Source organism: Oryctolagus cuniculus, chromosome 17 (genome assembly GCF_051225735.1).
Source record: "Oryctolagus cuniculus isolate XC-2025 breed Fujian yellow rabbit chromosome 17, ASM5122573v1, whole genome shotgun sequence".
NCBI classification, from domain to species: domain Eukaryota; kingdom Metazoa; phylum Chordata; class Mammalia; order Lagomorpha; family Leporidae; genus Oryctolagus; species Oryctolagus cuniculus.
Window position 1 is genome coordinate 25,075,070 of NC_142883.1, and position 15,914 is coordinate 25,090,983.

General features: G+C 51.3%; 1 protein-coding gene across 1 annotated transcript in view; it reads left to right on the plus strand.

The window, feature by feature from the left end:
- UBE2Z (ubiquitin conjugating enzyme E2 Z) overlaps positions 1-15,914 on the plus strand; it is a 19,469-nt gene continuing 3,555 nt past the window's right edge. The window contains exons 1-6 of the mRNA XM_008271334.5: positions 1-444; positions 2,444-2,516; positions 4,992-5,179; positions 7,616-7,727; positions 10,131-10,243; positions 11,872-11,962. Coding sequence (XP_008269556.3) covers positions 122-444; positions 2,444-2,516; positions 4,992-5,179; positions 7,616-7,727; positions 10,131-10,243; positions 11,872-11,962 — 900 coding nt within the window. The 5' untranslated portion in view covers positions 1-121. The remainder of the gene's footprint in view (positions 445-2,443; positions 2,517-4,991; positions 5,180-7,615; positions 7,728-10,130; positions 10,244-11,871; positions 11,963-15,914) is intronic.

A 15,914-nucleotide genomic window follows, 5' to 3' on the forward strand; every position in this document is an offset into this window, starting at 1 on the left:
GCTGTGGAAGCGGAGGGTGGGGACACTCTGGCCCGGCTCTCGGTGGTGCGAGAGCGGGCGGGAGCAGCGGCCGCTCTGGTCGGCGGACGTGCTGCCGAGCAGTCCCGGAAGCGAAGCAGCGATGGCGGAGAGTCCGACTGAAGAGGCGGCGACGGCGACGGCAGGCGCCGGGGCGGCGGGCCCCGGGGCGAGCGGCGTCGCTGGCGTTGTTGGCGTTAGCGGCGGCGGCGGCGGGTTCGGGCCGCCTTTCCTGCCGGATGTGTGGGCGGCGGCGGCGGCGGCGGGCGGGGCCGGGGGGCCGGGGAGCGGCCTGGCTCCGCTGCCGGGGCTCCCGCCCTCGGCCGCTGCCCACGGGGCCGCGCTGCTTAGCCACTGGGACCCCACGCTCAGCTCTGACTGGGACGGCGAGCGAACCGCGCCGCAGTGTCTACTCCGGATCAAGCGGTGAGCTGGGGTGTTTCCTCCTCCAGCCCCGAGCTCCGGGGCGCGACCTTCCCCGCCCCCCACCCCTTCCCACTACAACTCACCCCCAGCCCGCTGCGCTTGCCTCGAGGCGGCCAGGCTCCAAAGCCCAAGTCTTGCCCGCAGGGAGCGTCGGGGTCCAAGTCTCTTCTCCTCCGGCCCCCCAAGCACCTATCCCCTCCTCGTGTGCCCAGGTCGGACCCCGCCCCTCGGCAGCCTCCCCCGAGCCCCGCATCTCGGAGCCGGACACCCTCCCCCACCCCCACCCCACCCCCTGCCTCCCGCCCGAAACCCGACCCTTTGGCGCTTCAGTGACACCCCCTCCCGCTTCCCCACCCCGGCCCGACTAGATGCTGCCCACAGGCCCCACCCCTGGGTCCCTCTTGTGCGCTCGGGAGCCCAGTTTCTAACACATAACCTAGCTGGCTTTACCGTGCCTTAGATTCCAGCCATTCCTTCCCTTTATCTCTGCATCTCCAGCCGCCTCCTAGTTAGTACTTTCCCAGGTCTAGGTGGGTTCCCTGGCTCACCCAGATCTTCCCTCGAACCCCTTTTCCAGTCTCACACCTGCTCAGGACACTCAGGCACGCCTCCCCCGCCCACCCCCGGGTCTCTCTGGATTGTAAGATCCCACTCAGGACCTTCTTTCTTACGGGTTTTCCTCACCCACACACCTGGATTGTTTGATTTACTTTTCTCAAGCAAATATATTCAGCTTAATTACAGGAACAAAGGCCTAAGTCCTTTCTGTGCTTATTTCTTGGGTGACTGATTTGAGATAATATCACTTCATAGATAAAATGTTTCGCAGAAGTGCATAGCCTGGTACCCATCACATAAGGAAGAGAGTAGTACTGTGTAGCTGCCGTGAATCCTGAAATCTGTTTCCAGATGACCAGACTGCTGCCCACACTCCCGTCACGATCCTCCTCCTCCTCCTCTTCCTCCTCCTCCTCCTCTTCCTCCTCCTCCTCCAGGTGCAGCCCCAGGTTCCGAGTTCCTTCATCTGTCTCTCTACTTGCTTTTCAAGGTTGTGATAGAAGTTCAGCAGGACAGTGTGCGTAAAGCACCTGGCACAGTGCCTGACACAGGATACCAACTCTCTGGGCTTTGCTGCCCCCAACTTAAACTTGAACCTCAACTCTTGTATACTCCCTTGCTCCTGTCAGTCTTCTGATCCTGACATACTGTTGAGTTCGGCCTAAGACTTCCTTCCTTGCTCTGCCACCGTTTGTACTTTTTACACTCCTGCCTCCCCTAGCAGGTCCCTGGCCTTTTCCCTACCTGGAATGTCCTTTAGCCCCCTGCTCTCAGCTAGCCCAATCCAGTTGGTGAGCCGTGACCCTGACATCCTCTCATCTGCAGTAATCACATGTTCCTCTAGATAGGAGAGGGTGAGCGGTTTCAGAGGGTCCCCCTCCCCCCACCCAGAGAAGCTGCCGCTCTGTTAGTCCCCTGAGCTGGAAGACCGCCGTGATGGGGTTGCTCCTCGCCAGCTCACTTGTTTCATGTCATCTTCTGCACATGAGAGGTTGCATGGGTTATGGAATTCGGTTTTTTAGTGGAGTTGATTGTGCCTTCAGAGTTTCTTTAAAAAATCCTCGTGTGGTGTCTGCCGTAGTACCTGGGAACCTCGGAGGTGGGAAGTGGGTGAGTCGCCATGTGGGAGGAAGTGAGAGTAAATGGGATGTGGCTTTTCCAGGGTGACATCTGATAACATTGGGATCTCTGATATTTTTTTTTCTTTCCTTTCCCTGCCCTCCCCCTGATGAAACAATGTCCCTTTGATGATAATTTGCTCTCTGCCTGCCTGATAAGTACTCAGCTGAGGATCTCAGCCAACAAGACAGTGCAAACATTTGTGGTACCAAGCGCCACTTTCTCAAACCCTGGCCTCACTGAGGCGATAACAATTGTCCCGCTCAAGGGATTCCCCTTCCCCTCCCCTCACTCTTTCCCCGCCTCCTCTTGGTGTTACCAGGGATATCATGTCCATTTATAAGGAGCCTCCTCCGGGAATGTTCGTCGTACCCGATACTGTTGACATGACCAAGGTATGTAACTTGATGGGGAGCCAGGGGGCTTCGGGAAATTGGCCCATAAAGTTGGAAGAGTATAAAAGATTATTCAGCTCGCCTCTCTGATTAGGCAGGTGAAGAAGTGGAGACCCTAGGGGAGTGAGTGGCTCAGCCAGGGTCACACAGTGAAGTGGAGCAGAGCCTTCAGCAGGTGTCTGTTACAGTGCTGATAGGTAGTGAGTGGCTGGAAAAATCCCAGCCGATGCGCGTTGTTCAGCTTAGCTGTTAGGACGCTTTCTGAGTGTCGGAGTGCGCCAGGCTGGGTGAAGTTACCTGGTCACCTTGCCCACTGTACTACCCAGCTCTTTGCCCGTCTCCCCCTCCTGACTTTGACCGTGGTACTGTTAAGCAGACGCAGGGAAGGTCAGGGAGAGGTTGCGCTTGACTGAGTATTTGTGATTAAAGGGCCTTGTTCCGGCTCCTGTCCTGGACGGGTTGCTGCTGACTGTCCCACCTCAGAGCATCTCTGTCATCCCCACCCAGAGATCCCTAGTGCGTGAGTCGCGTTCCTCTGTCGTTGCTCTGCCCTCAGAAGCTGGCCTGGGGAAGACATCCCTCTTTGCTGCATCTACGGGTCTTTAAGTGAAAATGCCTACAGTAAAAGTTCAGATTTTGTTTTGTTGTTTTATCTGTCTTTGTTTTGAATAGGATTCCCTTTAGATTTTTTTTTAATGTGCTTCAGAATGTTTTTCCTGGGACACCTTGTTCTCAGTCATAGACTAGTGTTCATATGCTGACCCCTGGGGTCCTAGAAGTGATGCCCTATTAGAACCAATTGAATTTTATTTATTTGACAAATAGAGTTAGTGAGAGAGAGAGAGAGAAAGGTCTTCCTTCTGTTGGTTTACCCCCAAATGGCCACTACGGCTGGAACTACGCCAATCCGAAGCCAGGAGCCAGGTGCCTCTTTCTGGTCTCCCGTGTGCGTGCAGGGACCCAAGCACTTGGGTCATCTTCTACTGCTTTCCCAGGCCACAGCAGAGAGCTGGACTGGAAGAGGAGCAACCAAGACTAGAACCTGGCGCCTATATGGAATGCCGGCGCTGCAGGCAGAGGATTAACCATGAGCCATGGCACCGGCCCCCCAATTGAATTTGTTATTCACATGATTGGGGCTAGAATATACTTTGGGGTGTTCCTGGGCCAAGGTCGGGATTAGAGACCAAGGCATATCACGGTGTCCTTTTTCCTCCTGCTGCTCAGAGTCTAAGTAGACTTACGTGCCTAGAACCTTTATAGAGGAAGAAAGCAGACTGAATCGCTTCAGGTTTTCTTCCCTTTAGGAAGGGAAATCTTCAGTAATGGTTTGTGGAGGTAGAAAATTTAGTGTTTTAAGAGCTGCTGTTGGCCGGCACCACGGCTCACTAGGCTAATCCTCCACCTAGCGGCGCCGGCACACCGGGTTCTAGTCCTGGTCAGGGCGCCGGATTCTGTCTCGGTTGCCCCTCTTCCAGGCCAGCTCTCTGCTATGGCCAGGGAGTGCAGTGGAGGATGGCCCAAGTCCTTGGGCCCTGCACCCCATGGGAGACCAGGAAAAGCACCTGGCTCCTGGCTCCTGCCATTGGATCAGCGCGGTGCGCCGGCCGCAGCACGCCAGCCGTGGCGGCCATTGGAGGGTGAACCAACGGCAAAGGAAGACCTTTCTCTCTGTCTCTCTCTCTCTCTCTCACTGTCCACTCTGCCGGAGTGGGGGGGGGGGGGGGCGGGTAAAGAGCTGCTGTCTTTTTTTTTCTTTTAGCCAACAGGGAAGTTGGGGAAGTTCTGGGGATGACCTGATGGCTCTGCTTGGGCCCTGGATTTTCCCCATTTTTTCTTGTACTTCGACACAGTGGATGCACCTGAGCCACATCTTCCACAGCAGGTTAGCTCCTGTGTGGAGGAAGCGAGGAGACACCGTCTGCCTCCATCACAGCCCCCAGCTCTCCCCATTACTGGCTCCAGTGCTGTGGCCTCCAGTCTTTGTTTTCCATTCCTCTTACCTCTCCCTTGTGCAGCATAAATACCGGGTGTAGTTGCATCATAGGCGTGTTTAACCTAGGCAAATCCAAACAGCATGCTCTGCAGAAATGCGTATGGATCTCTTAGAGCTGCTAGGTATGTACTGCAAGCGTTGATGTCCTAGTCGCGTGTTAGACGTAGCACTGATGAAGGAGGTGCACGCAAAAAGCAGGCTTTGAGGGAGTTTCAGGGGATAGCTACCCAGGGTGGTTTTGAGTATATATCAGTTCCCACCTCAGCTCAACCCCTAAGATGCCGTGCCACTGCAGTGAGATTTCTTCAGATTCCAGGGTACTTGTTAGTGTGAGTGAGTACAGGATGTTTATTGGGCATGGTGAGAATATGGATACCGGACGGGGCCTGCTCCTGGCATGGGTTGCAGGCGGAGGTCAGGAGGGGTGGGTGGGGAGGGAGCATCACCTCACGATTTTGAGATGGGGTTTTATTTTGCAGATTCATGCATTGATCACAGGCCCATTTGACACTCCTTATGAAGGGGGTTTCTTCCTGTTCGTGTTTCGGTGTCCACCCGACTATCCCATCCACCCGCCTCGGGTCAAACTGATGACAACGGGCAATAACACAGTGAGGTTTAACCCCAACTTCTACCGCAATGGGAAGGTCTGCTTGAGTATTCTAGGGTAAGAGGAGACTTCTAAGTGGCCAAGTTGATTGTTAGCAAATAATTATGCCAGGCCAGCCTCATCAGCCAGGGCTTCTCGTCTGAACCACGGAACAGAAAATAATCGCATGACTCTCTTCTCAGCTCTCCCCAGGATGGTGCTAACTAGTATCATTCTAGATGCAAAGGAGAAGCGTTCATGTCTTCCATACAAGAGGTGCTGTAAAGTGGTTCTCAGAGTGGGGTTCCTGAGAGGCAGCATCTGCAGATTTGGGAGTGCCACCCCAGCCCTGCTGTGTCAGCAGCCTTGGGGCGGCCCCCCATCTGTCTTTTCACAAGCCCTCCTAGCGCTGCAGGTGCCCGTCTGGTTTGAGAGCTGCTCCCTAACGGCATTAGGCCTTACTCTCGCCTGGACAGAGCAAGGCTGTGGGGGGGTCTCACTTCCGGGTCTCAGTGAGTAGTGGTAGTGATAATTGTTGTGGCGTTTGACAATTGAATGAAAAATGTCTGCCATTGGAAGTCATCAGATACAGACCCTAGAAGTCTTTAAGTTTGTCTTCTATTGAGTGCTGCTGAGATTTTGATCCATGGAGTTCCCGTCATTCCATTTTAAGAGACTTTGTGGGTTCAGAACTCAGGATGGAAATGTCTTCCTGCATATTTTGGATTGTGATCTGAATTCCCCTGGGGTGGAGAACAAGTACAGGTTGAAGTTGAGAAAGTTGCCTAGATGGATGCTCCTATTCTTCCTGGCCAACATGTTTCCAGGTTTGTGGCAGGGGGAGGCACCTGAAACAAACTTGAAATAGGATTTATTGTTCTAGAACTCTCTCAAATCCAGGAATACGTTCTGCTCTGGTTGTGGCAGATTGCCCTTAAATAAATCCTTCATCTCATAATTGTCTGGGCTGGTAGGACAGTGGTGTTTATCCACATGAAACTGTGTTGGTAAGGAAATTTTTTTTTTTTAAGATTTATTTTTATTTGAAAGTTAGAGTTACACAGAGAGAGAAGAGGCAGAGAGAGAGAAAGAAAGGTCTTCCATCCACTGGTTCACTCTCCAAATGGCTGCAATGGCTGGAGCTGCACCAATCCAAAGCCAGGAGCCAGGAGCTTCCTCCTGGTCTCCCACGCAGGTGCAGGGGCCCAAGGACTTGGGCCATCTTCTACTGCTTTCCCAGGCCACAGCAGAGAGCTGGATCGGAAGTGGAGCAGCCGGGACTCGAACTGGTGCCCATATGTACTGCCAGCACTGCAGGTGGCGGCTTTACCCGCCACGCCATAGCAACGGCCCCAGGAACTGTAATCATTGGCTTCTGCATGTAATTTGTTCACGAAAGTGTTTTGGTGTAGCTTCTCCCTCATGAGGCCAATGTGCAGACCATCTTAAGCAGACACTGCACACAGTAGGAACAGGAGGAGTCGGGTAGTCAGGTAAAAGTGGCAGAACTGTTTTGGGTAGAAATGAAGCATCCTGAAGACTTGGAGTAGAGAATTTCCACATGTTCTTAGTGTATTGTGTTAGCTGTACCAGCTTCATTCCTTTCCTCCCTACACAGGCCAAAGTACTGGGCAGATTGACTGACCGAAGAAATTGCACGAGAATTGACCCTGTTAACTTGAACCCCCAAATATTTGATGCAGAGGGTAGGAGGTGTAGGGTCCCTGGGAGAGCAACGCTGGCAAGAGGAGCTTGAGAGGCACTTCAGATGCACCTCCGACGCAGTCACCACTTACAGCTTGCTGACTCGGGAGAGGACAGGGGCCAGTCAACACAGAGCCAGTCGTGGCTCAGCTCTGGTGCCATCTCTTCAGTTAGGGAAGGCATGAGCTAAAGGAAAATAACCATTACTATCCAAGATGCTGCTCCCTAAGGCTGGCTCAGGTTTATGAAAGAGGAGCAATTTTGGTATTTCTCTTCATAGTCAAGATGCTGTCCATATATTATTTTCAGACCCACTGTGGCCTGTCTGTCCCAGCAGACTTGTGTAGTCTTCAGAGAATGCTTGATGCAGAACTGGGTGCTCCCCCCCACCCCCAGATGGCTCTGAGCCTCTGTGCTCAGCTTGTCTTTCCCCTCACAACCTGCATTGCCACCCGTAGCCAGTAAGCTCTCTCAGAGCCACAGAGGTTGGCGTCTAAAGCCCTGGAGCTGTTTGCCTGCCTCATTCCTTGGTGGTGTCATCTCTAACCTTCCCTGGCTGTTCTTTACGGACCCAAGGAAAATTCCGTCACAGTTTCTTGCTTGCGTGGCCCCTTTTCTTTTCCACGTGACGGGATTAGGCAGCTGACCGATTGCTGGTGAGTGAGGATGAGACAGGCTGGGAAGTTCCAGAGTGGTGTTAGTGAAGGAAGGACTCACTTGTGGTGAGTCCCTGCCTGCGCTCGGGCCCAGGGCATGTTCCCTGGTCTTTCTCCACCTGACCCTTTCCCCTTCCCTCGGCTGTGTTTGCAGTACGTGGACTGGCCCAGCCTGGAGCCCGGCCCAGAGCATCTCTTCTGTGCTCATCTCCATCCAGTCCCTGATGACTGAGAACCCTTACCACAATGAGCCTGGCTTTGAACAGGTAAGGCCGGGTGGGCCCAGCTCTCGGGTGTGGAATGCGAGTTGTTTTGGGAGATCTTTCTTTGACCCGGTACAGCTCTTGTATATCCTGATTGCCACTGTAGGAGAAAAATAGGGCTGACATGCCTGCTCCTTGATGATAACCTGTTTAATTTAAAAGGTTTAGAGTAACACTAGTAAGTATTGGCTTGGATTAACCTACAGTGTGGAAGTCAGTGGAGTCTTTCGGAAATGAATTCTGAGCCTGCTCTGGGGCTGTTGCTGCCAGTGGGTTCTTCAGCACCTGTGGTCTGGGGTGTTCCCTTAAGAACCCTGCCCAGCCTGCGGCTCTACCAGAATTGGCAAGTGCCATTATCCTGCAGAGCAAAGTTGCCAGTCCTGAGCTGGGGGTGGGATGTTTTAGTCAACACTGTCAAAGAGAAGGCGGAAAAAAATCACATTTTCCAAGTTTATGTCATGCAGATATGCTGGACACTGTCAAGTTTTTATGTTTTTTTTTTGTTTTTTTTGTTTTTTTTTTTTTTGACAGGCAGAGTGGATAGTGAGAGAGAGAGACAGAGAGAAAGGTCTTCCTTTTGCCGTTGGTTCACCCTCCAATGGCCGCCACGGCTGGCGCGCTGCGGCCGGCGCACCGCACTGATCCGAAAGCAGGAGCCAGGTGCTTCTCCTGGTCTCCCATGGAGTGCAGGGCCCAAGCACTTGGGCCATCCTCCACTGCCTTCCCAGGCCACAGCAGAGAGCTGGCCTGGAAGAGGGGCAACCAGGAAAGAATCCGGCGCCCCGACTGGGTCTAGAACCCGGTGTGCCGGCACTGCAAGATAGAGGATTAGCCTATTGAGCTGCGGCACCGGCCTTTTATGTATAATTTCTTGTTTAATTTTCATGCTAAAGTTACTGTGAGATGTTGTCATGCCCATTTTCAAGTGAGGCAGTAGTGACTCAGGTTAATTAACTTTCACAAGAACACACTGATCAGTGCGGGACCCTGGATTTGTACCTCAGGCCAAGTTCTATCACTAGTCCAAAGTGCTTTCCTGAATTGTTCTTGAGAACTGAAAAAAATTGCAGTGATATTCTCAAAATAAATTCCATCTTGGTGCTTAAAACAGCATAATTCTTAAAGTACTCAAGGTAGCACTAAAATTTATCATTCTTCTGTAATAGACCTGAATAAATATTCTTTTCAACAAAAATGAATCTCTAAACCATCCTTTCCAAACAAATAATGTACCTGATTTCAGGAGTGGGCAGTAATGGTAATGGACTTGGCTAAACGAGGAGCTGATTTTAAGGTCTTTCCTTGTTTGGAAATTCAGGAGTGCTTACTTCTTAGTGTTCCCAGGTTTTGGTGCTTCACACATGCATGATGTTTTATAATTTTTCTGCAGTTCTCCAGGTGAAAAATACCAAACTGTTCCTTTTATGAAGTGGCTGGATCTAATCAGCTTCTTTAGTAAATAATTATAATTCCTTAAAGGATGTGTCTGTACCTGTTGGACAATGCACAACTTTGAAAATCTTGGAATCAGATTGAACCTCGCCACTCCTGTCGGCTATTCTCCACTGTTTTCATATGCTGTTTGTTTTTTCTCACAGCAGTGACTAGGAATCCGACTTCACAAAGATAACGTGGGAAGATGGTACAGTTTAGTTTTTAAACTGCAAACTCCCTATCTCAGAGTGGTAGTTCACATGGTTACTGGACATGTTGAATGTGGTGATTCCCCTCAGAAGTTTAAAAATCCCTACTTGGCCCCCCGGGGTTTCAGAAACCACGGTGCTGGGCTGGAAATGGACGAGCTCAGCGGCAGCCAGTCTGAGCTGCTGGAATTGGAGGCAGCAGGAACCGTGAGAAGGCAAGAGCAGCGTTCAGGAGAGCAGGCCGTCTCCCGTGTTCACAGCACACGCGCAGATGAGCTTTCTAGACCAGAGTTGGAGTGTTTCCTTTGAAAGTTTTGGTTCTACAGTTGACCCAGTGGTGGTGGAACCATACAGATGTGTGAGGGCGTTCAGCAAGAAGCTTCCTTTACATGTGAATGCCCAGAGGTTTCCACACTGACTGCTAACATCGTTTACAGCTTTTGATCCCACCATTGCTCTTAAATTGGTTATTTTCCACTGAATTCTTACCTGATAGGCCTTCACGTCAGGTTCTGGAATATTTGATGGGTCTTAGATTGCTTAGTAGAGATTGTGCTACCTGTAGCAGAGGCTAGGGATTGGTGTACAGTGGGGGGTGTGTGTGTGAATAGTTGTTCTTCAGGGTTTTCCTATATAGTGGGAAAGGTATCCTCTTAGTTGGTGTGCGTGGGTCACACACTCCATACTGAACCTGAAGTCTTCTGTTAGCTTTTCTTCTGACCTAGACTTTGTGCTTGGTGCCATGGCATTTGTCACCTTACAGGAGAGACATCCAGGAGATAGCAAAAACTACAATGAATGTATCCGGCACGAGACCATCAGAGTTGCAGTCTGTGACATGATGGAAGGAAAATGTCCCTGCCCAGAGCCCTTACGGTACGTGTCACGAGGACCCACTTGGTATACCTTCTTTTTGGAAATTGAGGTGGCTTATACTTTTGAGGGCCTTTGTGGCAAAATCCGCTGTGGAGAACCAGAAGACGGGCCGGGGGGAGGTAGTCATGCTTTTTAAAGAGCAAGTATGGGAACTGCCGTGGCGTAGCAGGTAAAGCTGCTGCCTGGGATACCAGCATCCCACATGGGTGCTACTGCATGTCCTGCCTGCTCCGCTTCTGATCTAGCTTCCTGCTGGTGGCCTGGAAAAAGCAGCAGCAGATGGCCCAAGTGTTTGGGCCTTCCCACTCAGTGTGGGAGACCGGGATGAAGCTCCTAGCTTCAGCCTGGCCCAGCCCTGGCTGTTGTGGCCTCCTGGGTGGTGAACCAGCAGATGGAAGATTGGTCTCTCTGTCTCTGCATCTCTCTTTGTAATTCTGACTTTCGAATAAACAAATAAATAAATAGGGGGGCCAGCGCTGTGGCTCACTTGGTTAATCCTCCGCCTTTGGCGCCGGCATCCCATATGGGCGCCGGGTTCTGGTCCCGGTTGCTCCTCTTCCAGTCAACCTCTCTGCTGTGGACCAGGAGGGCAGTGGAGGATGGCCCAGGTGCTTGGGTCCCTGCACCTGCATGGGAGACCAGGAGGAAGCACCTGGCTCCTGGCTTCAGATCGACGTAGCTCTGGTCATGGTGGCCATTTTGGGGGTGAACCAGCAGAGGGAAGGCCTTTCTCTCTGTCTCTCTCTGTCTATAACTGTCTATAAGTCTACCTGTCAAATAAATTAAATAAATAATAAATAAATAAATATTTTTAAAAATGCATGTGGCTAAGTAAGAAAAGCTCAGAGAGGGCCTTGTGGCACAGTGGGTTAAGCTACTGCTGCAGTGTCACATCCCGTATCAGAGTGCTGTTTTAAGTCGTGGCTACTCTTGTAATCCAGCTCCCTGCTAATGCACCTGGGAAGCAGCAAATAATGGCTCAAGTACTTGGGTACCTGCCACCCTTGTGGGAGACCAGGGTGGAATTTCTGGCTCCTGGCGTCTGCCTAGCCCAGCCCCATCTGTTGTGGGCATTTGGGTGTGAAACAGCAAATGGAAGATCTGTCTTTCTCTCCCTGTCACTCTGCCTTTCAGTAAATAAATAAAAAAGGAGCTCAAGAGCGGCTCTCTTTCTGAAGAGCACAGATCTGATGGGGGAGGCAGCCCCACCTTTAGAGACCCCAAGTTGATGAAGGCTTGGATATACTGTATTACAGCCAAAAGAGGTATAGAATACTCCACAATAAACTCATTTCTTAATGTTTATTTTTAAGTGCTCACACTGAATGAACAGAGTTAAACTTCTAGGAGAATTTTAAGTAATGTTTAGGATTGTGGATGGCTTATGGGAAACCACCGAGGTTGAGCCAGTCAGGAGTTGAAGGTGAGATTCAAAATTCAGATGGTGAGTATTGTGGGCACTCGCATAGATCCTTAAGGTATGAGGGACGTCAGCTGTTCCATTTTCCAGTTAAAGATTTTTGTGGAAACCAAACATGAACTCTGACTGTTTATTTGGCGCTAAGGTTAGAGGATGAAAGGGGCGACCTCGTTCTCCAGGTTTTTAACCTCTCTGCTTTTTGTTCCAGAGGGGTGATGGAGAAGTCCTTTCTCGAGTATTACGACTTCTATGAGGTGGCCTGCAAAGATCGCCTGCACCTTCAAGGCCAGACCATGCAGGTAACGCAGCCCTTCCTGCTCATTCCAGAAGCCCACCGCAGACCCTGTGCAATGCCCCAAGTCACTCGGACTCGGTTCTGAGTTCCTGGCATAAAGTAGGTCCTCATAAGTAGAATCTGAATAGTCCTGCTTTCTAGGCTAGAACACCTTCTCTTTTAGAGTCAGTGTTTTATTTTGTTTGTTTGTTTTAAGATTTTTTTATTTGTTTGAAAGGCAGAATTACAGGGAGGAGGAAAGACAGATCTTCCCATCCAGGGGTTCACTCCCCAAATTGCTGCAACATCTGGGGCTGGGCCAGGCCAAAGCCAGGAACCAGAAGCTTCTTCTGGGTCTCCCAAGTGAGTGCAGGGGCCCAAGGATTTGGGCCTCCACTGCTGCTTTCCCAGGCCATTAGCAAGGAGTTAGATTGGAAGTAGAGCAGCCAGGACTCAAACCAGCACCCCTGTGGGATACCAGCACCACAGGCTGTGACTTAACCTGCTGTGCCACAGCGTTGGCCCCATCAGTGGTCCTTTCAAACCAAAACACTCAGTCCTGTTGGAATCTTGAGGATTATGAAAGTCATCTCTTGGAATTCTAGCCCTAGCTCAAAGAGCTCACGGATAAAAGTGACAGAGAAATAATGGATATGCCATATGTTGAAAGATTGCTCCTCCAAAGGTGGTAGCCAGTTGTTTATTCTCTGCCTATGCTGGGGATATGTGCTTTCACTTCCAATAAGAATGCAGAAGTTAGGCTCAATTTAGAAGGTTTTTTTTCCCCCAAACTATAGATACACTCAGTTTAAAATGGCCTGATTGGTAAGAAAGTGAGAGGCCGCCTGACCTGGAGGATCAGTTCTTGTATCTTTGGGTCACTTGCTCGTAGTCTTGCTTAGAAATGGGGTGACTTGGATAATTGACTTAAGATCCCTTAAGGCTCTCCAGCTCTATGGACTCGACTCGCCTCATCTTTTTTCTCCCATTCTCTCCCCTCCCCTCCCCTTCTCTTCTTTCAAATATTGATTAATGTGAAAGGCAGAGCCTCAGAAAGGGAGAAACAGAAGTGAGTGGTCTTCCTTCTGGTTTACTCCCCAGATGACCTCAACAGCAAGCCTGAGCCAGGCCAGACTGCATCCTGGTCTCCCATATGGGTGGCAGGGGCCATCCTCTGCCTTCCAAAGCACACTAGCAAGAAGCTGGATTAGAAGCGGAGCAGCTGGGGCTGGCGCCGCGGCTCACTAGGCTAATCCTCCGCCTAGCGGCGCCGGCACACCAGGTTCTAGTCCCGGTTGGGGCGCCGGATTCTGTCCCGGTTGCCCCTCTTCCAGGCCAGCTCTCTGCTGTGGCCAGGGAGTGCAGTGGAGGATGGCCCAGGTGCTTGGGCCCTGCACCCCATGGGAGACCAGGAAAAGCACCTGGCTCCTGGCTCCTGCCATCGGATCAGCGCGGTGCGCCGGCCGCAGCGCGCTGGCCGCGGCGGCCATTGGAGGGTGAACCAACGGCAAAAGGAAGACCTTTCTCTCTGTCTCTCTCTCTCACTGTCCACTCTAACTGTTAAAAAAAAAAAAAAAAAAAAAAAAGAAGCGGAGCAGCTGGGACTCAGACTGCCAGTCTGATATGGGATGCGTATGTCACAAGCAGTGGCTCAAACGACTGTGCCACAATGCTAGTCCTTCCTTTATTTCTGCCTACCTGCTAAAAAGCAGTAGAAGTACAAGGACACTTTGAAAAGCTCAGGAAAAAAATAGGATTATAATGTAAGGTTAGGGGCAAGTGTTTGGCGCAGTGGTTAGGATGCCTACGGCGCATGTCCAAGACCTGGGTTCTTGTCCTGGCTGCTCAGTTTCGGTTTCCTGCTGATGTGCATCCTGGGACTCAGCAGGTGATGGCTCCAGTACTTGGGCTCTGCCTAACCACCTGGAGACCTGGGTTGAGTTCTGGGCTCCTGGCTTGGACCTGACATAGTCCTGGCTGTTGCAGATTTAAGATCAGTCAGTCTCTCTCTCTCTCTCTCTGCCTTCCCAAAACTATTTTCTTTTTAAATTTGCTTTAGTGCAAGAAATGTTTTTCTTTATGTGTAGTTGTTTCCTAATGCACATTCACAAGCTTTGAAGTACCCTCTTTGATGTTTTGGTTCCACTGGTGTTTTTGCCCTTGGTAGCTTCCCCATCCTTTCTTCAGTGACTTGTCACCCCCCTGCCTCATTTAAGCTCAGAAAGCAAGGCCAACTCAGGGTTAACTTATTTCCTGAGTGCTTCATTCGTTTTAAAATGTTTACTTATTTCTTTTCATCTACATGAAGGAGCAAGAGAGAGAGGTCTCCCATCTGCTGTTTCGTTTCAGTTTTTAAATGCCCACGGCAGTCAAGGCTGGGCCAAGCCCAAGCCGGAGCCCAGAACTCTGTCTAGGTTTCCCATGTGGGTGGCAGAGGCCCACGTATTTGAGCTATCATCTGCTGCCATCCAGGATGCATTAGCAAGAAACTGGATCAGAAATGGAGCATCCAGCACTTGAATGGGAAGTGGGCATACCAAGCAGCCCTCAGCTGCTGCCCCAAACGCTGGTCCCTCTAAGAGTGCATGATGATACCTGCCCCAGTGTTTCCCGTGAGGGCTTCTCATGGCCGACCTCCTGCAGCACCACCAGCATTCAGTCTCAGACAGCTTGTGATGAGGGGTGGTCTGGGACAGGACCTGGGAGAAGAATAGCATCTGGGAAGGAAGGAGATAGAGGAAATGGAGCCAAGGGCCAGAGACAGAAGAGTTGGGGAATGGACAGCTGTAGAGTTAGTGTAGAGCTCAGCCTTCAGGGAACACAGCCCCTGCGGGTGACTGAGTACCGACTGCTGGCACCCACCGTGAGGTCAGTGTGTGGGAGGAGCAAAACTGCAAGTGGGGAGATCGCACAGAGAGCCCCTACATAGCCTTTTAGGCTCATTTTCCATGCCTTCTGCCCCACCCATGATCAGTTTTGAGACCCTGAGGGCAGTTAAATATTCCTGGGAAATGTTCAGAGACCTTTGAGAGAGAAGGACAAGGACCAAGATGAAGGCCAGGTGGCCCAGAAACAATGCCCAGCAACCAGACAGGAACGTGGTAACGGGTCGTCTCCGGGGAGACCCACAGGTGCTTACCTGGGGGCCAGAGCTCTGGAGTTCTAGACCTGCTAGTGACCCTAGAACAGCAGATTTCCCTTTTATGAATATAGAGAATAAAGAACAAAATGACATCATCCCGCAAGATGGCAACAACCAAGCAAGCTCGGATCCCAGGGTGTGGGAGTGGGGGTTGTTCCCCATCTGACCTCCTGTGGTTTTAGAAATTAATTGAAAACAACAGCACACTTAATAGTCGTAGTCCTGGTCTTGAATCTTTCTTCCCTTGCTATCTGGATCATTTCAGAAGCCCCTCAGACCATGTAAAGTCCTTCCAGAACTGGGAGGGTGTTGAGGTGCAGTGGCTTGGGCTGCTACTTGGGACAGCAGTATCCTATATAAAGGAACGCTGGTTTGAGTCCTGCCTACTCTGCTTCGGATCCAGTTCCCTGCTAAAGCATCCTAGGATGGCTCCAGTGCTTGGGCCCCTGCCACTCACATGGGAGACCTGGATGGGCTCCTGGCTTCAGCCTGGCCCAGCCCTAGCTATTGTGGGCAGTTGAGAAGTGAACCAGTAGATGCAAGATCAATCAAGCTCTCACTCTCACTCTACCTTTTGAGGAGATGGAAATAAACCTTTTTAAAAAAGCTCATGGGGCTGGCAGTGTGGCTTAGCAGGTTAAGCCACCACCTGCAATGCCAACCATCCCATATGGGCACCAGTTCGTTTCCTGGCTATTCCACTTCCGATCCAGCTCTCTGCTCATGAGCCTGGGAAAGCAGCGGAGGATGGCCCGAGTCCTTGGGCCCCTGGAACCACTTGAGAGACCTGGAAGAAGCTCCTGGCTTCAGCCTGGCTCAACCCTGGTTGCAGCCA